This window comes from Oncorhynchus kisutch, linkage group LG15 (genome assembly GCF_002021735.2).
Source record: "Oncorhynchus kisutch isolate 150728-3 linkage group LG15, Okis_V2, whole genome shotgun sequence".
Lineage (NCBI taxonomy): Eukaryota > Metazoa > Chordata > Actinopteri > Salmoniformes > Salmonidae > Oncorhynchus > Oncorhynchus kisutch.
In genome coordinates this window covers 36,989,323-37,014,421 of record NC_034188.2, presented here as the reverse complement: position 1 = coordinate 37,014,421, position 25,099 = coordinate 36,989,323, and the positions used below count along the sequence as shown (strand labels likewise).

Sequence of the window (25,099 nt, the reverse complement as noted above, 5' to 3'; positions counted from 1 at the left end):
ACAGCAGAGTCCCAACAGCAGTCCCATCATCTTACCACTGCTACACCTGGCTATCAACTGAGCCTTTTCTGTCAGCAAAACAGCCTCATTTACTGTCTTTAAAAACATAGCTGATATGGCTGACTTGCTTAAACAAATGTGGTTTCTACTGACAATTGAGATGTACAAACTATGGCATAAGGAGACGACAAGCAGATAAGAGGCCATCCCTAATTTAAATTAAGACATTCATGAGCAAGCTAGGATGAACGTAGTCAATATAACTATTTGTTCAGCACTTTTGAAATGTACAGCGACAGCATTCAGAATATGGGCTGTTCTTATAGTGTTCTCCCTGTACACCAAGTCAGAACTGTAGGATAAATAAAGGGGGGATATAAGCAGACAATGGAACCTCTTACAAAATTTGATGATTACATTTCTCTAAAACAGGTTATAGGCTAAATGTGCACCACCAAGTCAGAACAGTAGGCGAAATTAAGAGGGAAAATAGGTTTATTACACAACAAACACTTAGTATTACTTTCTTAGCAACAGTATATATCTTCCTGGCATATTACAACATTTATGCAGCAGAGTACAAAACATTTTTCGACTCACGTTGTTGTGCTGTGTTCACTTGAACAGGAAGATGACGCGGCGGTCCTTCGTGGGCTAATTCGGACATCAAACTTTGTCAATAAAATCTGGCATTCTCTGGATTCATGGTGCTTTCAAGACAACTGGAAAAGGTTGAATCATGATGACGTCAGTGATCTTCAGGCCGTAGCTCTAGAAAGAGGCCCGGGTTCCCGACGTACAATTCCGAGTTGGATAAGTTCAAAACGTATTTTCCCAGTCAAATTCTTTTTTTGCCCAGTTCCCAGTTGTCATGGACTCATTGAAGTCAGATTTCCCAGTTTCGAGTTAAGTTGTTTTGAGCGCAGCACAAATCAAGCTGGATTGACAGCACGACCAATGTTGAATGTTTGTAATTTTAAACTTAGAAAAGAGTTGCGCTGTCCCAGAATTGGGACCACAATCCCACTCCACTGAATAACAGACAAGTGATTGCTTTGTAATGCTTGAAGTTAGCCACTGATTACTTCCAAACCACTCATTGTTGAATTTGTGATTTCCAACTTGTTGTGTAATGCTTATGTCCAATGGCCATTGAGCACCAATAAATGTAATCTATAATTTCTCTTCATTACTTCTCTTCATGTGACAAGGATTAATAAGGATTTTCCAGTAGATTGTCAACTTGATTCACAATGATGACTGCTAGACAAGATTTTGAGTATGATATTGACATGATCAGTCCAATCAAAGTTACTGTAGATATACCTTGATTTTATGTAATTTTGTCTGCAGCCAATGACCTTGAACCTTTCTTGGATGGGCACTTCTAATGTAAACTATGGCAGCACCAAAGGGGCTTGAATTATTGGGCTCTACCCTTAGATTTGGCAGTATCTACAGTAATTTCCCCATGAATGAAAGAACACTGAGCCAATTACTGCGCAACTAGAGAACATTACCAACACCTACACTCTGCTCCGTACTGTATTTTCGGCTGGCTGCCCCATCACCACTGCTTGTTCAAATAGCCTTTACACAACCTGGAGGTGTACTGGGTCATTGTTATGTTGAAAGCAAATGATAGTTGCACTAAGTGCAAACCAAATGGGATGGCGTATCGCTGCATAATGATGGTTAAGTGAACCTTGCATTCTAAATAAATCACTGGCAGTGTCACCAGCAAAGCACCCCCACACCATCACACCTCCTCCTCCATGTTTCACAATGAGAACAACACATGGTTCCCATCATCCATTCACCTACTCTGCATCACACAAAGACATGGTGGTTGGAACCAATAATCTCAATAACGGACTCATCAGACCAAAGGACAGATTTCCACCGGTCTAATGTCCATTGCTCGTGTTTCTTGGCCCATGCAAGTTTATTCTTCTTATTGGTGTCCTTTAGTAATGGTTTATTTAGGCTGCAATCTAAGTTGCAGTTAACTATGATGAACTTATCCTCTGCAGCAGCGTTAACTCTGGGTCTTCCTTTCCTGTGGCGGTCCTCATGAGAGCCAGTTTCATCATAGTGTTTTGTTTTTGCAACTGCACTTGAAGAAACTTGAAAAGTTTCCGCTGTCTATTTATATAGTAGGGAAATCTCCTCCCTACCCCCTAATGTTGGCAATGCTTCCACATGAAGTACCCTAATTAAGTGATAATGCCAAAGATGCCGGTGTTTGAAGGATATATTGGCATGGGTGTTGCCGGCAAACTGTGCCAATATATCCTCCAAACACTGGCTTCGAGGGCATTATCACTTTAATACAACATGTAACCAACGTATTCAAATAATGATTAACATATTTTCATAACAAACTTTATTTTTATGAATTTATTCATACTATTTCATCCTTCCACAAGATATGGTACCGAAACAAATCTAGGGTTGCTACCCAAGCCGGCTGGTTGTTCGTTCTATTGGTTCAGTCATTCAGTCTTTTTGTTCTGTGTCTATGGACGCGACCCTGACGTTCGTTCTAAATGTTCCATTGCCATACTGGCTGGCAACGTTCTTATCCCTTGCTTGCTAGCCAACTATGGCTAACTTACAGTCATAATAACAACAGTAGCTGCAGTTGGTTGAAGCTGTTTTCATTTGGATACATCAATAACAATGAGTTAATGATTTCACCTTGCATAGAAAATGTGCTCTCTGGTTAGGACACTGTTGTTCAAAGAACACAGCTAAAACAACAACAACACAGCTAAAACAATACAGCTAAAACAATCACTTCAAACTGAAGCTGGAAAGACTGCAAACTAGCTGCACTTTGTTTCATTTTACCTTTTTTCAACTGACATTTATTTATATATCCATAAAAATTATGACAGCTGATTCATGATTTCGACTGGCTGAGAAATGCTGCCTGCCTTTCTCTCTCGTCCCGACACCCGACCCCTACAAGTTCATTACTATGGGACAATTTGAATATTGAAACAATGTCGAAAATGTTGGAGAGACAGACAGGAAGGTTTATACAAATCTCTGCTGTTGAAAACTAAACGTTAGTCTAAAATAAATGTGAGATAATGTCTAGATGCTTTTCATAGTGAAGATCAAGTTTATCACTTCCCTGCCTGGGCTGATGAAACAGTGGATTGAGCAGTCAGATGGAACAGAGTAAATAGGCATTTTAAAGTAATATATCCAGCCGGTGATATCTTGTGGAATAGCCCCCGGCTGAAATGCGCTTATAAGCAATCAGGATTCAGGATTAGACCCACCCGTTGTATAAAAATTAATAGAACACAGTCTGGCCCAAAAAGACCAGACTACAGCAACTATAACCAACAACACCAAAAGAGATATGAATCATCTTTCATCAATTAAATCTAAAATATCTATCTAATGCAACATTTACTACTGTAAAGATAAAGAAAACATGTACTTTATTTTACAGGATGATATAATGCATGAAGCAAACATGGAATGACATTTTGAAATGTGAAGGTGTAGACTCAGTGAAGTTGTCTAGTGGAGGTGTCTTTCATCCCTCGGCACCCTGGTGGAGTGGAACAATTATTGTTCAGCCCTATAGTAGCATGATTCTGGTTCTGATTCTGGATAGCTGAACTCCTGTAAATAGAGAAAGGACATTTAGATGTATGTAACAGTTTTCAACATCATCATTATGTTGATAAATTAATTGCAGTCAATAATTTGGAACGAAAAGGTCTAGGTAGCCTAATCAGCCAGTGCACACTTTGGCACAGTTTGTATGTCAGTGTCAGACGGCTGGTTTGGAGTCAAGGTGCCTGTGCTGAAGGTCAAGTAAGCAGGCATCGCCACAGACACCTACAAGGGGCTTATGTTAAACCACCTCTGCCACTACTGCTTGTAGTACTTGAGGAACACTTTGTTTCGATAAATCATTCCATAGACATTCCCTTCCTAAACCAGACTATATAGTCTTCAGACTCTCTCTCTCTCTCTCTCTCTCTTATCACTATTAGCATTATTCTGAGCTGCAGGCTTGAGGGCAACCAACACAGATAAATGTACAAGACAACCAAAATGAAAAACCAGCTCCCAAGATAGAACACCCTTTCTTTGTGGACAGTTACATTAGGTACAGTCTCTTTATTCCTGTACCCTCTTATAACTAACACGTTGACTATGGTCTTTAAGAGCGTTGACAATTGTTGGCTAAACAAAGCGGGCATCTTGGAACATACGGCTGGAGCACAGAGACACCTTTGGGTGTGAAAAGCCATTGCATTAGATGGAACGATCGTAGCCCAAGGGCCACATCAAAAACACTCTTAAAACCTTCCAGTGGAGATATGGACCAGGCCAATTTCTCAAATGGCTTTTACTTGTTCATTGCACAGGGGCCAAGTCTGTTATCTAATCCTCAACTACTTGGGCAAACACCAGCAAATAGGACGTGCATGCTTTTTGAGGTTTTTGGGATGTTGTACAAGCCTCCGCTGATACAGCTGTGTCTGATAGGGACACGCTTACTGCATTTAGCTCTGCTTTAATTACAGTTAAGGTCAGAAGTTTACATACACTCATTAAAACTCATTTTTCAACTACCGCAAATTTCTTGTTTACAAACTATAGTTTTGGCAAGTTGGTTAGGACATCTATTTTGTGCATGACACAAGTGATTTTTCCAACAATTGTTTACAGACAGATTATTTCACTTATAATTCACTGTATCACAATTCCAGTGGGTCAGAAGTTTACATACACGGCCTCCCGGGTTGCGCAGTGGTTAAGGGCGCTGTACTGCAGCGCCAGCTGTGCCACCAGAGACTCTGGGTTCACGCTCAGGCTCTGTCGTAACCGGCCGCGACCGGGAGGTCCGTGGGGCGAGGCACAATTGGCCTAGCATCGTCTGGGTTAGGGAGGGTTTGGCCGGTAGGGAAATCCTTGTCTCATCGCGCACCAGCGACTCCTGTGGTGGGCCGGGCGCAGTGCGCGCTAACCAAAGTTGCCAGGTGCACGGTGTTTCCTCCGACACATTGGTGCGGCTGGCTTCCAGGTTGGATGGTGCTGTGTTAAGAAGCAGTGCGGCTTGGTTGGGTTGTGTATTGGAGGATGCATGACTTTCAACCTTCGTCTCTCCCGAGCCCGTACGGGAGTTGTAGCGATGAGACAAGATAGTAGCTACTAAACAATTGGATACCACGAAAAAGGGGTAAAATTCACACACAGAAAAAAACAAAAAAAAGCCGACTGTGCATTTACACAGCTTGGAAAATTCCAGAAAATTACGTCATGGCTAATTGACATAATTTGAGTGAATTAGAGGTGTACCTGTGGAAGGATTTCAAGGCCTACCTTCAAACTCAGTGCCTCTTTGCTGACATCATGGGAAAATCAAAAGAAATCAGCCAAGACCTCAGAAAAATATTTGTAGACCTCCACACGTCTGGTTCATCCTTGGGAGCAATTTCCAATCGCCTTAATGTACCACGTTCATCTGTACAAACAATTTTACGCAAGTATAAAGACCATGGGACCATGCAGCCGTCAATACCGCTCAGGAAGGAGATGCGTTCTGTCTCCTAGAGATGAAAGTACTTTGGGACGAAAAGTGCAAATCAATCTCAGAACAACAGCAAAGGACCTTGTAAAGATGCTGGAGGAAACTGGTACAAAAGCAAGGTTAAATGAGTCCTATATCGACATAACCTGAAAGGCCGCTCAGCAAGGAAGAAGCCACTGCTCCAAAACCACCATAATAAAGCAAAACTATGGTTTGCAATTGCACATGGGGACAAAGATCATACTTTTTGGAGAAATGTCTTCTGGTCTGATGAAACAAAAATATAACAGTTTGGCCATAATGACCAACGTTATGTTTGGAGGAAAAAGGGGAATGCTTGCAAGCTGGAGAACACCATCCCAAACGTGCAGCACACGTTGTGGGGGTGCTTTCCTGCAGGAGGGAATGGTGCGTTTCACAAAATAAATGGCATCATGAGGGGAAACTTTTGTGCATATATTGAAGAAACATCTTAAGACATCAGTTAGGAAGTTAAAGCTTGTTGGCAAATAGGTCTTCCAAACGGACAATGACCCCAAGCATACTTCCAAAGTTGTGGCAAAATGGCTTAAGGACAACAAAGTCAAGGCCCTCACCTCAATCCTATAGAACATTTGTGGGCAGAACTGAAAAATAATGTGCGAGCAAGAAGGCCTACAAACCTGACTCAGTTACACCAGTTCTGTCAGGAGGAATGGGCCAAAATTCACCCAACTTATTGTGGGAAGCTTGTGGAAGGCTACCCAAAACATTTGACCCAAGTTAAACAATTAAAAAGCAATGCTACCAAATACTAATTGAGTGTATGTAAACTTCTGACACACTGGAAATGTGATGAAAGAAATATAAGCTCAAATAAATCATTCTCTTTCACATTTTTTTAATAAAATGGTGATCACAACTGACATAAGACAGGGAATTTCTACTATGATTAAATGTCAAGAATTGTGAAACTGAGTTTAAATGTATTTGGCTAAGGTGTATGTATACTTCCGACTTCAACTGTATGTGACCATTGATGATCTTTGCTTCGGGTGAATACCTTCGAGATATTTCTCAAAGGTATTCATCTAAAGCAAAGAGTATCCCAGGTCATGAATTATTTAATAGTCAGTGACAGTGGGTTCCATTGCAATCCACTGGGGTGTACTTATCATCAAAAGGTTTAGATGGGCCAAACATTTCATACTCTGTCTGCTGTGCTCTCCAAGTCTCTATCAGCTTTCATTTGAATAGTCATTTGCAGTGATCGAGTTGGCATACAAAATCTGCTGAAGTTGGATATCTCATTTTAAACAGATGCCTTGATGATTGCGAAAGATGCATCATGAGGAGTTTCACAGATTCCACAGATCATAAACAAGTCTATGTGTTATGAAAGATGTTCTTCTTCTTTTTGTCTTGAAAAGCATCAACTTTTAATGTCAAAGTGCATAAATGTTTCTTGATCTATTGGTTTTCCACGTTGTATTTTACTGAGGCTTTATGAAAGGGGAATAAGAGTGGAATGGTTGATTAAACATGAATAGATTCTTCATTAATTTCATCTCCCACTGAATCTCCATTATTATACATTGCATTTTTCTTTAGGATGCAACTGAATATTGAACAGCTGTGCTGTTGTTTTTGTGAGAGGGAGCACTGTGCACACTCAAGACAGAAAGGAGAAAGAGGGAAGGAGAGAGCGAGAATGGAGAAATTGAGACAGTGAGAGAAAGAGAGAAAGAGAGAGAGATCTGTGGTGGACCATGGAATATACCGGTCAACTGCCTGGGGAGTGATCGCAATCTCCTGTAGCTGCTCTCTCACCTCTAGATTTCAATCTGATAAAAGCTCCTTTGGCATTCACAAGCTCAGACAGTGAATAGGGTGGTCTGCCTGCATTATCAGATAGGCGCTATAGCAATATGAGTGTACATTTTGATGTAGTATCAGTCTCAGAGACAACGCTCAGCTGACCACCCTGAGGTCATCCCAAAGACACGAGAGCCAAAAGCGTTTGGGAAGAATGTGAAAACACTATTGTGAAGTCATGTCACATACTGTAGGCTATTGCACATGCTGAGAAGGATGGCAAGTGTGTTGGTTGTGACTGCGCAAGTAAAAGGATGAACTCTGGCACTTCATGGTTGCTCATCATGTGATTTTCTGCGCAATTAATGTGATAACATGTGACGTCATCAGTGGCTGTTAGTGCTGTTCAATGAGGGAGGACAATATTTTTTAATGAGCATATTGGGTGAATGTCATTCACATTCCATTCACCAGCTCAATGAAGAGTAATGTTGATAAGTTTAGGCTACTCCATGATGCTAAAATCTTCCCTATGCCCTTCATGAGGTGGCTACAAAATAGACTGTAAATGAAAGTTTACGACGTACTGTAGGTGCACAGGTCAAGAGACATTTGAGTAATCAAGGTGACATACATTGGCACATTCAATATCGCCTTACAGGGTGTAATCATTTGTCCAACAGTTGCAAACAAAATGTTCTATTGGACAAATTCAGGTATGTTTATTCCCGTTTCGTTCAGTTTGCTTCCATTTAAGAAATGTTTTAACAGAATCGTCCGAATGAATACACTCCTGATCACACGCAACCACAGTTCACTTTCATCCCTTTGATCGTTGTATAATTCCTTCTCACATCTATTCGCTCTCCTCTGCTCACTTTTTCCCTTTGCTTGTGGACTTCAGACACCAGGCGAAAAAACACTTCCAAGCAAAACCTTCATATCATAACCACTATCCGCTACACACAGCCTACATTCAGTGTCACCATATTACTTTCCCCTTAAGAGGCAGTAGAAGAAGACAAAAATGTATGTTACTCATTGAACGACATCTATTGCAGGATAAATCAACATTAAAGTTTACATATCTGGCCATATATGGATGTAAAATTTTACTTTATGGGTTTGTTACGTAGGCTTCTTCTAAGCCAGGTATTCCCAAACTGGGGTATGTCGTCAAGGGTACGCCAAATAAAAATGTGATTCATATAAAAATAAAAAAACAGTACATTTGTATATTACAGAGGGGCTATACATTTGGGTGACGTTTTTCACTCACCTGAGTACCCTCGTTTCAGTGCCAAAAACAAAATTAAACCATCTAGTGTTCAGCAAAATAACAACACAAAGTAAAATACAGGTAGCCTAGTAAAATAATTAACATCCAGTCACATTAACCGTTACTCTCTCACGGGAAACATTCACTCTTGCGCAGACATTTAACTTAATTCTTCCTGCTGCAGTGGATATGGCTGGGACAATGTTGGGGGGAAAAGGCCAAAATAAACTATACAGACAATGATTTCATCAAACAACACTGTTTCACAGCGCATCAGTGACATGGCAGGAGATGTTTTGAAACAATTACTGCTTTGCATACAAGCCAGTGAATTATATGCGTTACAGCTGGATGAATCAACCTACGTGGCGGGCCTGGCACAGCTCCTGGTATATGTCTATTACGTTTATGGGGGGTAAATTAAGGAAGACATCCTATTCTGCAAATCATTGGAAACCATGACAACATGAGAGGATATTTTAAAGTACTGGACAGCTTTGTGACATCAAATGGACTTTGGTGGTCAAGATGTGTTGGTATCTGTACTGATGGCACAAAAGCCATGACAGGGAGACATTGTGGAGTGGTAAGGCAAGTGCAAGCAGTTGCTCCTGACGCCACTGCCGCCTCCACGAGAGGCTCTTGCTGCCAAGGGAATGCCTGGGAGCTTGAAAGACGTTTTGGAAACTACAGTGAAAATTGTTAACTTTGTTAAAGCAAGGCCCCTGAATTCTCAGGTATTTTCTGCATTATGCAATGATATTGGCAGCGATCATAAAATGCTTTTACAATATACGGAAGTGTGCTGGTTATCAAGGGGCAAAGTATTGACATGTTTAAAAAAAAATGTAATTGAGAGACAAGCTTAAAGTTCTCTACTGACCATAGTTTTCACTTGTCTGACCGCTTGCGTGATGTGTTTCTCACATGACTGGCCTATCTGCGTGATGTTTTTTCTCGCCTGAATGATCTGAATCTAGGATTACAGTGACTCTCGGGACAAAATTGAGGATATGATTAAGGGGAGTCAGTAGAGGTTAAGACGCTGATGCCCTTTGCAACCACGTAGCGGATTCTCGGCCCTCACTAGCATGAAGCTAAATACAGGCACAGACTGTGGGTGGAAAATGATTTAAGACTGAGAATCCAAACATTGCAGAGTTATGTGCATCCTTTCAAGCACACACTTCTGATTAGCCTGTGGTGCATTATTCTACATTTTCGATGAACAAATAAGGTTTTATATGTAAGATGGCTAAATAAAGAGCAAAATTATTGATTATTATATTATTATTATTATTATTTGTGCCCTGTTCCAATAAGAGCTCTTTGTCACTTCTCATGATCCGGGTTGTGACAAAAACTCACACTTATTCTTATTTTTTATAAATGTATCGTAGAGTGTGTGTGTGGCAGGCTTACAATGATGGGAAAAAACAACATTTGACAGTGCACTGACCCTGGTGCTAGAGGGGGAACGCAGCTGGAGGTTGAATGTTTGAATGGGTACAGGACAAAAAAATAATTGTGAACCACTGTTCTAACCCATCGCTTCTACTACATATAATAATACAATTAACTTATGTCTTTACATTAAAAACCAAAGTCTATCAGAATTCAAGTCATTCCAACAAATGTTATAACCCTTGATATTCAAGAATAGGACTTGGAAATATGGAAGAATAGATTAGCCAAATTGTTTTACATGAGCATAACCCCAAAACTAAGGACTTATTAGCCAGCGCTACTCTGTTGTTTAGGATTTTGTTGTCATGGATGACTGATTGGGCACATTGATTTGAGTTGATAAAATAAAATGCGGTGCTCACGGAATGGCATGCTTTGAGCACTACTGAAAATGCTAGTTACATGTGAAAAATGAATGCCATATGCTGCATTTGCCTTTTTACCTTTACCTTTACCTTTTTGTTGGTGACACTTTGATATCTTGATAATATGCAGCTATTTAAACGGCAAATCCACAGATTAAACAATAAAATAACGGTCGCCGCAGCTCTGTTTTTGGTAAAAAGCTCAGGGATGGGCCTGGAGAAATGTAACCACTCTCAGATTAATAGACAGAGTTATGGATGCAAGGACTGACCATCCATGAAGTCAAAATTATTGTTTTAACTGACTATATAGTGTTTGTTTACGATTACAATGTTTACAAACATTGGAGAAAAACAAGCTTATATTTTGATATTCTTCAAGAATATATATATATATATATATAGCCAGTCAAAAGTTTGGACACACCTACTCATTCAAGGATTTTTCTTTATTATTACCATTTCCTACATTGTAGAATAATAGTGAAGACATCAAAACTAAGAAATAGTACATATGGAATCATGTAGTGTTAAACAAATCTAAATATGATTTATATTCAAGATTCTTCAAAGTAGCCAACCTCTTCACACTCTTGGCATTCTCTTTACCAGCTTCATGAGTTAGTCACCTGGAAAGCATTTCAATTAACAGGTGTGCCTTATTAAAAGTTCATTTGTGGAATTTAATTCCTTCTTAATGCATTTGAGCCAATCAGTTGTGCTGTGACAAGGTAAGGTTGGTATACAGAAGATAGCTCTATTTGCTTAAAGACCAAGTCCAGACAATTTCAAGAAAGTCTCTTCAAGTGAAGTCGCAAAAACCGTCAAGCATTATGATGAAACTGTCTCTCATGAGGACCGCCACAGGAAAGGAAGACCCAGAGTTACTTCTGCTGCAGTGGGTAAGTTCATTAGAGTTAACTGCACCTCAGACTGCAGCCCAAATAAATGCTTCACAGAGTTCAAGTAACAGACCCATCTCAACATCAATTGTTCAGAGGAGATTGCGTGAATTAGTCCTTCATGGTCGAATTGCTGAAAAGAAACCACTACTAAAGGACACCAATAATAAGAAGACACTTGCCTGTGCCACAAAACATGAGCAATAGACAATAGACCTTTGGAAATCTGTCCTTGTTCTGATTAGTCCAAATTTGAGATCTTTGTTTCCAACCGCCGTGTCTTTGTGAGACGCAGAGTAGGTGAACATATGATCTCCGCATGTGTGGTTCCCACTGTGAAGCATGGAAAAGGTGTGATGGTGTGGGGGTGCTTGCTGGTGACTCTGTCAATGATTTATTTAGAATTCAATGTACACTTAACCAGCATGGCTACCACAGCATTCTGCAGCAATATGCAATCCCATCTGGTTTGCTCTTAGTGGGACTATCATTTGTTTTTCAACAGGACAATGACCCAAAACACACCTCCAGGCTGTGTAAGGGCTATTTGAACAAGAAGGAGACTGATGGAGTGCTGCATCAGATGACTTGGCCTCCACAATCACCTGAACTCAACCCAATTGAGATGGTTTGGGGTGAGTTGGACCGCAGAGTGAAGGAAAAGCAGTCAAAAAAAAGTGTGCATTCAAATGGCTCTCCTGTGAAGTAGTGACACGGGACATACACCTAGTTTCCTGAAACTAGTCACATTTGTGACTGACTGGCTCAAATTTGAAATAGTGTTTTTTTTTTACATTGGATAAAAGTAGAGACTAAGAGCTACACAATTGTATATCATACACTGCATTTTTGAGGAACAATAGGAAAGTAATTCTGCTTTGAAAGTTTTGAGAAAATTACCTATGAATGTTTTGGTACCTACTGGAGAGATCTCTTTTGTCTCCACCCATTCAGCATTGTTCACACCCTCACTCCAGCCCCATCCATCTCTTTAAGGATTCACATGTGAGGTCATGTGCTAAAAAGTGGGTAGTGTAGTGAAGATTAAGACTAAAAGTGGTAAAAGTAGTAGTCTACAATAAGGGAAAAAACTGGTAAACAGAAAAAACATATTTTGTAAATATTGCATGAATCTTACCCAGACACACTTGTCTAAATGTATAGGTCATGTGAAAGAATTGCTATTAACCTCCAGCCACATCTTGCCAAGATGATGGTCCTTACAGAAGGTGTAAACGGTACAGGCAAATGGTTCCTTGCACAGTAGCAATATCAGGAATAGATATTGTCAATATATATAATAATAATATACTGTATGTACAATGAGGTAGTAGTATGCATACAATCAGGGGTAAAGTGGCTGAGCAGCAGGATAAAAAAATAATAGTAGCAGCAATGTATGGCGTGTGTGTTAGGAGAGAGTCATGTGAATAGAGGCACTGCAGATAGTGCTGATAACTGGTCCGTCCGGACCACACATGAACAAGGGAATCTTCTGTACTGTCCTTGACTTTGGTGCAGGGAATGTGATGTCCGTAGCCTCTTCGTCACAAAACTCCCTGATCTTCTCAAAAACATACGTTTGTCTAGCTGTGTCCAGTCCAGGTGGTGCTTGTACAGACAGACCATCTATGGGAGGCAGAATGTCAGCGTTACACTCCTTGATGACAACAACACCAGGCTCCAGAGCATCGAAGCTATAAAACAGGAAATAACCAAAAACATGTAGAAGTCATTACAACCTTATACTACATAAATTTACCTCTCAAGTTTAGATAAGAAGAATAACCTCATACAATGCAATGAAAATTATATTCAAAATTATATTAATCGATTCCTTGTAGAGACGCCACCCTGCTGCTTTTGTCACATGGGATGGCAGCATCTTTCCACCAAAGTGTTTGTGCCCTGGGTGGTGTCCTGGTAATACTTTTGCATAATCATCTGCTTAGTTGTTGATGAAGTTCACCACTCGCTGCAGATCCTCATGCTTCAGGTGACTACAGCTCAGCATTCAACACCATAGTACCCTCCAAACTCACCATTAAGCTTGAGACCCTGGGTCTCGACCCCGCCCTGTGCAACTGTGTCCTGGACTTCTTGACAGGCCTCCCCAGGTGGTTAAGGTAGGAAACAACATCTCCACTCAGCTGATCCTCAACACTGGGGCCACACAAGGGTGCGTTCTCAGCCCTTGTTCTGGAAAATATTGAATCAAATACTTCTCAGATACCGGAGCTTGTGAATTCAAATAGACTTTATTACGGAGAGTAACAAAGCCGAGCAATTCCATGGAAGAACTAACACTTCATTCTTAGCACTTGGCTTTTATACAGTCTTTTCCTTACATAACGTCATCACTCCACTTTATGAATCTTGTTGTCTTAGTTTCCATTCTCTTATTAGCTCAGACATTGGGGCATAGAGTCTATTGGTGGCATGACATGCCCCCTCTTACTGTTGCCACTCACTGCTAAGCCAATGTTCCTGTCCAGAGGTCTTTACAAGTTCAGGCCGATGTTGTTCATGTATGATTTACCCATGTGTGTGTCCAGTAGCCTTCGCAAGATCAGATATGGCCCAGACCAGTCACGTCTTGTTAGTCTACCTTGCCTCATCCACACAGATTCTGCTTACGTTCTGTTTTTTACATGTCCAATGGTCAATTCGATGTTGATCCAGTTTTGTACACTCACATAGGTTCAGCCTTCATTCTTTTTACACATGTCTAATATTTAAACTTATATCAGTTATTCTTTCTACTTCAAAGACAACAACATAGGTTACTGAAAATCAACCATAGTCATGAATTTTCACCTACACCCTCTCCTGTACTCCCTGGTCACCCATGACTGCGTGGCCTCCAACTCAATCATCAAGTTTGCAGATGACACTACAGTGGTAGGCTTGATTACCAACAATGACGAGACAGCCTACAGGGAGGAGCAGAGGGCCTTCGGAGTGTGTTGTCAGGAAAATAACCTGTCACTCAATGTCAGCAAAACAAAAGAGATGATCGTGGACATCAGGAAACAGCAAAGCACTCCCCTATCCACATTGACAGGACAGCAGTGGAGAAGGTGGAAGGTTTATAGTTCCTCGGTGTACATATCACCGACAAACTGAAATGGTCCACGCACACAGACAGTGTGGTGAAGAAGGCGCAACCTCGCCTCTCCAACCTCAGAGGCTGAAAAAATGTGGCTTGTCACAGAAATCACTCAGTAACTTTAACAGGTGCACAATTGAGAGCATCCTGCCGCCTGTATCACCACCTGGTATGGCAACTGCACCGCCCACAACTGCAGGGCACTCCAGAGGGTGGTGCAGTCTGCACAACGCATAACCAGGAGCAAACTACCTGCCCTACCAGACACCTACAACACCCGATGTCACTGGAGGGCAAAAAATATCATCAAGGACAATAACCACCCGAGCAACTACCTGTTCACCCCGCTTCCATCCAGAAGGCGAGATCAGTACAGGTGCATCAAAGCTGGGACATAAAGACTGAAAAACAGCTTCTATCTCAAGGCCATTAGATTGTTAAACAGCCACCACTAGCACAGAGAGGCGGCTCCCTACCTAAAGACTTGATGTCATTGGCCACTTTAATAAATCTAACACTAGTCACTTTAATAATGCCACTTCAAGAATGTTTACATATCTCACATTACTCATCTCATATGTGTATATACTGTATACTGTATCCTTCACTATCTATTCTTTACTATCTATTGAATCTTACCCGCTTTGTCACTGCCCATCCATATATATTTTATACTTAACTATTCTCATCCCATTTCTTTACTCGATTGTGTGTATTAGGTTTTGTTGTGATATTTGTTACCTATTAGGTTTAGTTGTGGAATTGTTAGATATTACCTGTTAGATACTGCTGCACTGTCAGATCTAGAAGCATAAGCATTTCGCTACACTCGCAATAACATCTGCTAACCCTGTGTATGTGACAAATACAATTTGACCTGTGCCTGTTTGGGCCAGCTATCTTTTTGATGGCAGGCATTGGACCATTCTCCTAGTATTACTGGTAGAGGAGAATCAGGCATGTTCTACTAATGCTGAAAGACAAATTCCAGAAACAAATATTTTGGCATTATTATACAATAGATAGCAATAATCACCGTCAGACACACCTGGCTAACTTGATTGGTCATGTAATCATCTGGCCAAGTGGAGCCTATTGTTTACACATGCTAGCTAAACAATGAAACATAATCCTAATCGATATAGTACTAACAATATAAACCGATTGTCATAGCTAGCTAAAGTAGACAAATTATCTAGCTAACCTTAGGCAATAACTAGCGATACGAAATGCCATTCTGAGAAAACATTAACATACTACACACAAATCCTAAAAATAATGTTAGCTAGCGAGCCAGCCATCTAACATCAGCTAGCTAGCTAACAGCCAGCTTTAATTTGGGGTATTTTGTTTATACATGGAGCTAGCTAGCTAGCCAGCTAAACAATAAACCATAATCCCAATCCATAGAGTACTAGCAATACAAACCAATTGTCATAGCTAATTAAAATGAACCAAATAGGTTCAATGTTAGCTAGTTAGCTAGCTAACATTAGGCAATAACTAGCCATGTGAAATTGCATTCTGAGATAACATTACTACACACAGATTGAAGCTATAAGCTATAGATCTAAGCATAACTCTTGAGCTATCTGTATCCTCCTGACTGGTGTTAAATTGTTTATGAAACCAAATATGCTTCTCTGCATCTCTGCTAGAATCTGGATAAAATATTGAAAGGAATGTGAGTCTTATTCAGTATATTATTATGCTTGATTTGCTAAACCCTACAAACCCCAGCTAAGATAGTTAGACAAGCTACCTACTCAAACTTGATTGTTACCCTGAAATTGCTTTTTGGTACATAGGTTCCCAATCTCCCAACATGATACCTAGCTATCTGGGCTAGCTGAAGTCAACTTCATAAAATGACTAGGTGGCTAGTAGTAGTAGTAGTAGTAGTAGTAGTAGTAGTAGTAGTAGTAGTAGTAGTAGTGAGAGAGACAGCGAGAAAGAGTATACAAAACATTAGGAACACCTTCCTAATATTGAGTTGCACAACAGCCTCAATGTGATGGGGCATGGACTCTACAAGGTGTTGAAAGCGTTACACAGGGATGCTGGCCCATGTTGACTCCAATGCTTCCCACAGTTGTGTCAAGTTGGCTGGATGTACTTTGGGTGGTGGACCATTCTGGATACACACAGGTAATTGTTGAGCGTGAAATACCCAGCCTTGTTACACCTAGTACTATACACCGTTCAAAGGCACTTACATTTTTTGTTTTGCCCATTCGCCCTCTGAACGCCACACATACATAATCCATGTCTCAATTGTCTCAAGGCTTAAAAATCCTTCTTTAATTAACCTTTTTCCTCCAATTCATCTACACTGGTGGAAGTGGATTTAACAAGTGACATCAATAAGGGATCATAGCTTTCACCTGGATTGACCTGGTCAGTCTATGTCATGGAAAGTGCAGGTGTTTTAAATGTTTTGTATAAAGTGCATTCTGAAAGTATCCACAGCCTTACACCTTTTCCACATTTTATTGTGTTACAGCTTGAATATAAAATGGATTAATTTGAGTTTTTTTTTGTCATTGGCCTGCATGCAATACCCCATCATGTGAAAGTGGGATTTCTGTTTTTTAACATTTTTACAAATTAATAAAAAATCACTTGAGTCATTAAGTCTTCAACCCCTTTGTCATGGCAAGCCTAAATAAATTGAGGTGTGTCATTACAAAGATACAGGCGCCCATCATAAATCAGTTGCCAGAGAGGAAGGAAACCTCTCAGCCAATGCTGACTTTAAAACAGTTACATAGTTTAACCTCTTGGAAACCACCCTCCCCCTCTTGGAAATCACCCTTTCGTCTCAGATTTTGAAATTATGATTTTGAAATTATGCTTTACAGCGAAAACAATACAAGCGTTTTTAACAATATTTTTACAGTTTTGGAAACTTTAGAGTGTTTTCTATCCTAAGCTGTCAATTATATGCATATTCTAGCATCTGGTCCTGAGAAATAGGCAGTTTACTTTGGGAATGTTATTTTTCCAAAAATAAAAATAGTTCCCCCTAGCTTCAAGAGGTTGATGGTTGTAATAGGAGAAAACTAACCTAATTGACTGAGTGAAAAGAAGGAAGCCTGTACATATTTTCTTTTTTTAATCTTATTTTTTTCTACCTTTATTTAACCAGGTAAGCTAGTTGAGAACAAGTTCTTATTTGCAACTGTGACCTGGCCAAGATAAAGCAAAGCAGTTCGACACATACAACAACACAGGGTTACACATGGAATAAACAAACATACAATCAATAACACAGTAGAAAGTCTATATACAGCATGTGCAAGTGAGGTAGGATAAGGGAGGTAAGGCAATAAATCGGCCATGGTGACGAAGTAATTACAATATAGCAATTAAACACTGGAATGGTAGAATGTGCAGAAGATTACAAAGGCATTACAAAGGAGCAAGATAAATAAATAAATACAGTATGGGGATGAGGTATATTGGATGGGCTATTTACAGATGGGCTATGTACAGGTGCAGTGATCTGTGAGTTGCTCTGACAGCTGGTGCTTAAAGCTAGTGAGGGAGGTAAGAGTATCCAGCTTTAGTGATTTTTGCAGTTTGTTCCAGTCATTGGCAGCAGAGAACTGGAAGGAAAGGCGGCCAAAGGAAGAATTGGCTTTGGGGGTGACCAGTGAGATATACCTGCTGGAGCACGTGCTACGGGTGGGTGCTGCTATGGTGACCAGTGAGCTGAGATAAGGCGTGGTTTTAACTAGCAGAGACTTGTAGATGGCCTGGAGCCAGTGGGTTTGGCGTTGAGTATGAAGCGAGGGCCAGCCAACGAGAGCGTACAGGTCGCAGTGATGGGTAGTATATGGGGCTTTGGTGACAAAACCGATGGCACTGTGATAAACTGCATCCAATTTGAATACCAATATTCAAAAACATGCATCCTGTTTGCAACAAGGCACTAAAGTAATACTGTTAAGAAAATGTTTAAAGCAATTAACTTTTTTTCCTGAATACAAAGTTTATGTTTGGAGCAAATGCAATACAACACATTACTAAGTACCACTCTCCATATATTTAAGCATAGTGGTGTCTGCATTCATGTTATGGGTATGTTTGAAATCGTTAAGGACTGGGGAGATTTTCAGGATAAAAATGTTATGGAATGCAGTTAATCACTTGCAAAATCCTAAAGGAAAACCTGGTTCAGATTGCTTTCCACCAGACACTGGGAGATTAACCTTTCAGCAGGTTAATAACCGAAAAAACAAGGCCCAGATCTACACTGGAGTTGCTTACCAAGAAGACAGTGAATGTTCCTTTGTGACCAAGTTGTAGTTTTGACTGAAATTTTCTTGAAAATCTATGGCAAGACTTGAAAATGGACAAATATTGTAAAATCCAGGTGAGCAAAGCTCTTACTCAGAAAGACTCACAGCTGTAATCACTGCCAAAAGTGACTCTAACATTCAGGGGTTTGAATACTTAATAAACTAGATATTTCTGAATTATTTCATTTGCAATAAATTTGGAAACATTTCTAAATACAAGGTTTCTCTATATCATTATGGGGTATTGTGTGTAGATGGGTGAGAAAAAAATTAATGTAATCGATTTTTTAATTCAGGCTGTAACACAACAAAATGTGCAATAATATGTATAATATACACTACATGACCAAAAGTATGTGAACACCTGCTCGTCGAACGTCTCATTCCAAAACCATGGGCATTAATATGGAGTTGGACCCCCAACAACAGCCTCCACTCTTCTGGGAAGGCTTTTCACTAGATGTTGCAACTTGCTTCCATTCAGCCACAAGAGCATTAGTGAGGTCGTACACTGATGTTGGGCGATTAGGCCCTGACCTCAAACCCATTGAACAGGTGTTCGATGGGTTTGAGGTCAGGGCTCTGTGCAGGCCAGTCAAGTTCTTCAACACTGATCTCGACAAACCATTTCCGTATGGACCTCGCTTTATGCACGGGGGCATTGTCATGCTGAAACAGCAAAGGGCCTTCCCCAAACTGTTGCCACAAAGTTGAAAGCACAGAATCGTCTAGAATGTCATTGTATGCTGTAGCACTAATATTTCCCTTCACTAGAACTAAGGGGCCTAGCCCTAACCATGTAAAACAGTCCTTGACCATTATTTCTCCTCCACCAAACTTTACAGTTGGCACTATGCATTGGGGCAAGTAGCGTTTTCCTGGCGTCTGCCAAACCCAGATTCGATCCGTCAGACTGCCAGATGGTGAAGCATGATTCATCACTCCAGTGAACATGTTTCCACTGCTCCAGACTCTAATGGCGGCGAGCTTTACACCACTCCAGCCAACGCTTAGCATTGCCCATGGCTGCTCGGCCATGGAAACCAATTTCATGAAGCTCGCAACAAACAGTTTTTGTGCTGCTGTTTCTTCCAGAGGCAGTTTGGAACTCAGTAGTGAGTATTGCAAGCGAGGACAGATGATTTTTATGCTCTATGCAGAACTCGGCGGATCCGTAATGTGAGCTTGTGTGGCCTACCACTTCGCACTGAGCCGTTGTTGCTCCTAGACGTTTCCACTTCACAATAACAGCACTTACTTTTGACCGGGGCAGAAATTTGATGAACTGACTTGTTGGAAAGGTGGTGTCCTATGACGGTACCACATTGAAAGTCATTGAGCACTTCAGTAAGGCCATTCTACTGCCAATGTTCGTCTATGGAGATTGCATGGCTGTGTGCTCGATTGTATACATCTGTTAGCAAGAGTTGTAGCTGAAATAGCCAAATCCACTCATTTAAAGGGTCCACATACCTTTGAATGATATATATATATATGTATGTATGTATGTATGTATGTATGTATGTATGTGTGTGTGTTAAACAGGACAAATCTGATGGGGCATGTTCTCCTGTGCCCCTTATGAGTAAGTGTTCGGGTAACACTGAGGCATTACATTACTGTTGAATGAATTTATTTGAGAATCTTGTTCCGTGTAAGGCTTTGGCCCATCCTATTACTACAGGTGAGAGGCAATATCTCAACCCCACTCTCTGCTGCTGAAAAGAAAAAGCAGACACATCTTGACTACAGATGCTACTCTTTCAGAGTGTGATGGTGTTTGTTTTGACATCTTTTGGATTCATTTTCTAATTGGATTTTTAAAAACGGATTAACCTCCCGGATCTTCATTTATTAGCTTTTGCGGCCTTTGTGATAATCGTATAATTACAAACCTAATTTTCTTCCCATTAGGTTCTGCCCTCCAACAATTTCTACGTGTTGATTGTGTTCACTCTCAATGTGTTTGGATGGCGGAAATAATCATGTTTTTCCAATCATGTTTTTTTCTTTTGTTCCATGGTCATTTTGCAGCTGGTGTGCAGTTTCTATTACTTATGAGGGGTGGAAGTTTATCTAAGAAAATCAATAAAATCATGCTCATTATTTCAGTGTAAGTGTCAGAAAAGCAAAAGATATGGTCCTGTATAAACAATATAACTGTTTCAATGTGAAGAAAACACACAGAGATGGAAATAGATGGAACATCTTGGATTTAAAAAAGTTGAATTGGGAAAAAACTTGTGGACAAACATTGTTGCTAGCAATTCCTCACTTTACAATATGAACATGAAAAGATTAAGCGTCATTGTTTAGCTGCTTATGGTCTTACATATTTTGCACAAGTAATACATATAAATCCGAACAATCCACTGAATCCTTCTTGGTTAGAATAATGATCGGATGTATCATAGAGGCCGTTTTCTTATAACTCCTCCACTCATCTCCCTTGATCAGTTTGCTGTGGATGAAACACAATAGACTGCAGACTCTATGAAGTGATTTGTGTTATAAGGAGACCCAACCAATATAACAAATGACTACAAATTGTTCTTAAATTCAAAGCACGAGAGTAAACCATTGAAAGAAAAGAGTTAATTGGCCTAAATTGTGACAGTATGTTGAATAAGTATGTGAGTCAGGGGATATAGGTGGGGCATGATTGCTGGTTTCAGCTGCAGTACTGTGTGAAATGCTTATGATGGCTCAGGATGTTGAAAATGAGTAATTTGCGTCAGAGAAACAAGGCCATTCTAATCTGTCCTCAATGTTCATTGAAATAAGATGACAGTCAATTTCACCACAGTAATAAGATGATCTCATCCATTTTAATGTCCATTTATAATCTTAAAAGAATGTTTATATTGACATCCATGAAGGTTTTCACATGTCACTTTTTCTTACCAATTTATGCTCTCTAATTATATTCTCTTGTTGTGTGTGTTCCCTCTCTCTCGTAGAGCCGTGACAGAATGGTCGACTGTATGAGTAAAGTCATGCTGCACACGGCCCTCTCATGCTGGCAACCGTTCCTGGGACTGGCTCTTGTGGCCGTCTTCGTGGGTTCCGCCTTGGGATGTCCCGCCCGCTGCGACTGCTCGGCCCAGAGCAAGTCGGTCCTGTGCCACCGCAAACGCCTACCTAGCATCCCAGACGGTATCCCCATCGAGACCAGGATCCTGGACCTGAGCAAGAACAAGCTGCAGGCCGTCAACCCGGATGACTTTGCCCCCTATCCTGGTCTAGAGGATTTGGACCTCAGTGGGAACATTATCAGCTATGTGGAGCCGGGGGCCTTCAACCCTCTGTACAGCATGCACTCCCTTAGTCTCAAAAGCAATCGTATTAAGCTCATTCCTATGGGTGTCTTCACAGGCCTGTCCAACCTCACCCGGTTGGATGTCAGCGACAACAATATTGTCATCCTGCTGGACTACATGTTCCAGGACTTGAACAATCTGAAGTTCCTGGAGGTGGGTGACAATGACCTAGTGTACATCTCCCACCGGGCGTTCAGTGGACTGCTGAGCCTAGAGACTCTAACCCTGGAGAGATGCAATCTGACAGTGGTGCCTACTGAGGCCCTGTCCCACCTGCACAACCTGGTAAGACTTCACATGCGATACCTCAGCATCAGCACCTTGCATGCCTACTCCTTCAAGAAGCTGTTCCGATTGCGCCACCTGGAGATTGACAGCTGGACCTCGCTGGACAGTGTGCCTGCCAACACGCTGCACGGCCTCAATTTGACCACGCTTTTCATCACCAACACCAACCTGTCCACCTTCCCATACCAGGCAATCAAGCACCTGCACTACCTGACGCTCCTCAACCTGTCCTTCAACCGCATCAGACACATCGAAGGCAGGATGCTGTCGGAGTTAGTGCACCTAAGGGAACTGCATCTGGTCGGGGCTCAGTTGTCGACCGTTGAAATGTACGCATTTCAGGGCCTCCGGTGGCTCAAGGTTTTCAACGTCTCCCACAACCGTTTGGAGACCCTGGAGAAGGGTGTCTTCCAAGCTCCTGAGGCTCTGGAGGTACTCTTGATCGATGACAACCCCCTGGTTTGCGACTGCCGCCTCATGTGGATCCTGCAGAGGAGGCAGTCCATCTACTTTGGTGACTCGCAGCCGGAGTGCAGTACCCCCGAGGGCATCCGCGGCAGGCCTTTCAGGGAGTTCAAGGAGACCCTGCTCTCCTACTATGTGACGTGCACCAAGCCCAAAATACGGGAGAACAAGACGCAAACAATTGCCGTAGACGAAGGTCAGCCAGTGAGACTGTACTGCAGTGTTGAGGGGACCCCCAGGCCGGTGGTGTCGTGGCTGTCCCCACGCCGGCGCCTCCTCACCAACAAGAGCCACGGTAGAGTCATGGTCCACAACAATGGGACGCTGGAGATCAAGGCGGCCGAGGTGCAGGACGGCGGGGTGTACCTTTGCATGGCAACCAACACTGCGGGTAACGACTCATTAATGACCTCCCTAGCAGTGAAAAGCCTGGGGTCGCTCTACGCAAACAGGACCCAGTACTACACAGATCCCAGCAATGCCACTACCAATGGGACTGTCAACGTGACCTACGGCTTGGACCTAAAGACTATCTTAGTGTCGACAGCAATGGGTTGTTTCACATTCCTGGGGGTGGTTTTGTTCTGCTTCCTCCTCCTGTTCGTTTGGAGTCGGGGCAAAGGGAAGCATAAAAACAACATAGATATTGAATACGTACCTCGGTCCAAGTCTAATGGCACCTCTTTAGATGGTGGAGCAGAGGGGGAAGCTGGACCCCGTCGCTTTAACATGAAAATGATCTAACATGGTTTGTGAATCTGGGAATCCAAATGTTGGGAATAATCTAAGGATTATTTATTAACTGCTGAATTTCCCACTACTGCATGAGAATGCTACCGGGAATGGAAATAGCACTGCAGAGCGCCATAACAGGACACAGGAGTGCAGTCCCAAATCATTCCATATTATTGGATGCAATGCTACGACATTGTGACGTATGTTTTTGCACAGTTGTCAGTGAGCCTGTCTAACACGGATCCTCCGAAATGAACTTAATTGCTACCCAGGTGACCTGTAAGGAATCGGTGTCAGTAATCAAGTTTTTCAAATTCAATTTATATACCCAAAAAGGAATCCATAAGTGCTGGGTTGGAATTAAAGACACTACAGAACCGTGTACAGTACAAATTTGTATCTAAAAGTATTACTCTTATTTGTTTGGTCTTGCACCATGCTTACTCACAGAACAGACTGATCAAACTGAGCATCATTCCCTCTGACCATAATCTTTGCATATGTGTACGTAAATGCTTCATTATGTACGTGTATGTACATATTCATTCAAAACAAACTGTTCATAGCAATACTCATGGGATGCAACGTCAGCCAAAATCTCAATTCCCCCAACCTAAGAAGCAAAATTGTAACTCCCCACTTAAGAAATTGTCCATGAAAATAGGAAAGGGCTTCTACAGGATTGCAACGTCACACTGGAGAAAAGATACCTGTTCCCCTAAATATTTTATTTTATTTATTGTCAACCATAAATGAAAATGTATTTTATTTATCAAAGAGGTTTGAGGTTTAAAAAAAAAGTTAGTATTATAACACTATTCTGGGGAGTAATAAATACTTTTGAGGATCTTGAAGTTGACAGAGAACCTACAAAGACCACTTTTTCATCCTATTTTTGTCTTTTTATTACTTTGACCGTAACCTTTTGCCTAATGACAAAATACATGTGTCCATCTTGCTGCAGTGAAGTTGATATCTTCTCTCCCCAGTAAGAAATGTTGACTTTGTTGTGGTAGTTCCTCATTTTGTTGTAGAATCATTTAGATTGTGACAAGTTCAAAGTAAAAAAAAAATCATGTATGTGAAATAAAATAAGATTTATTTGTAACATTTAGTGTGTCTACATATTGACTACAATGACAAAGCTAAATTGGGTATTTATCAGTATATAGTATTATCTGCCTGTTGAACATCTGGAAACAGCAAAGTACCACTAACAGGGAAAAGCCATATGGTTGAATAAAATTGTTAAATTGGAACATTTCAAATATCAATCACTGGCATTAAAGAAACTGAATTGTACTCTACTGTTTTACAGTGTATGTGAATTGTAAGGGTTGTGCATTTCTACAACATCAGATGAGGTTGACAAGGCCATCAGAAGATCTGCAGAAACACATTTACGACAGATCACAGGTTGAGAAAATTAAATGGTTTGAGGCATTGCCTTTCCAGAATGTTCAATTACTGTACACAAAAATTATCCCTTTCACTCACTAAAAACC

The 25,099-nt window shown here is 41.0% G+C and overlaps 1 protein-coding gene across 1 annotated transcript in view; it reads left to right on the top strand.

Moving 5' to 3' along the window:
- Nucleotides 1–24,842, top strand: part of LOC109905272 (leucine-rich repeat and immunoglobulin-like domain-containing nogo receptor-interacting protein 2) — a 381,644-nt gene extending 356,802 nt beyond the window's left edge. Inside the window, exon 5 of the mRNA XM_031790222.1 lies at nt 21,747–24,842. Coding sequence (XP_031646082.1) covers nt 21,759–23,603 — 1,845 coding nt within the window. The 5' untranslated portion in view covers nt 21,747–21,758 and the 3' untranslated portion in view covers nt 23,604–24,842. The remainder of the gene's footprint in view (nt 1–21,746) is intronic.
- Nucleotides 24,843–25,099: the final 257 nt, after the last annotated feature.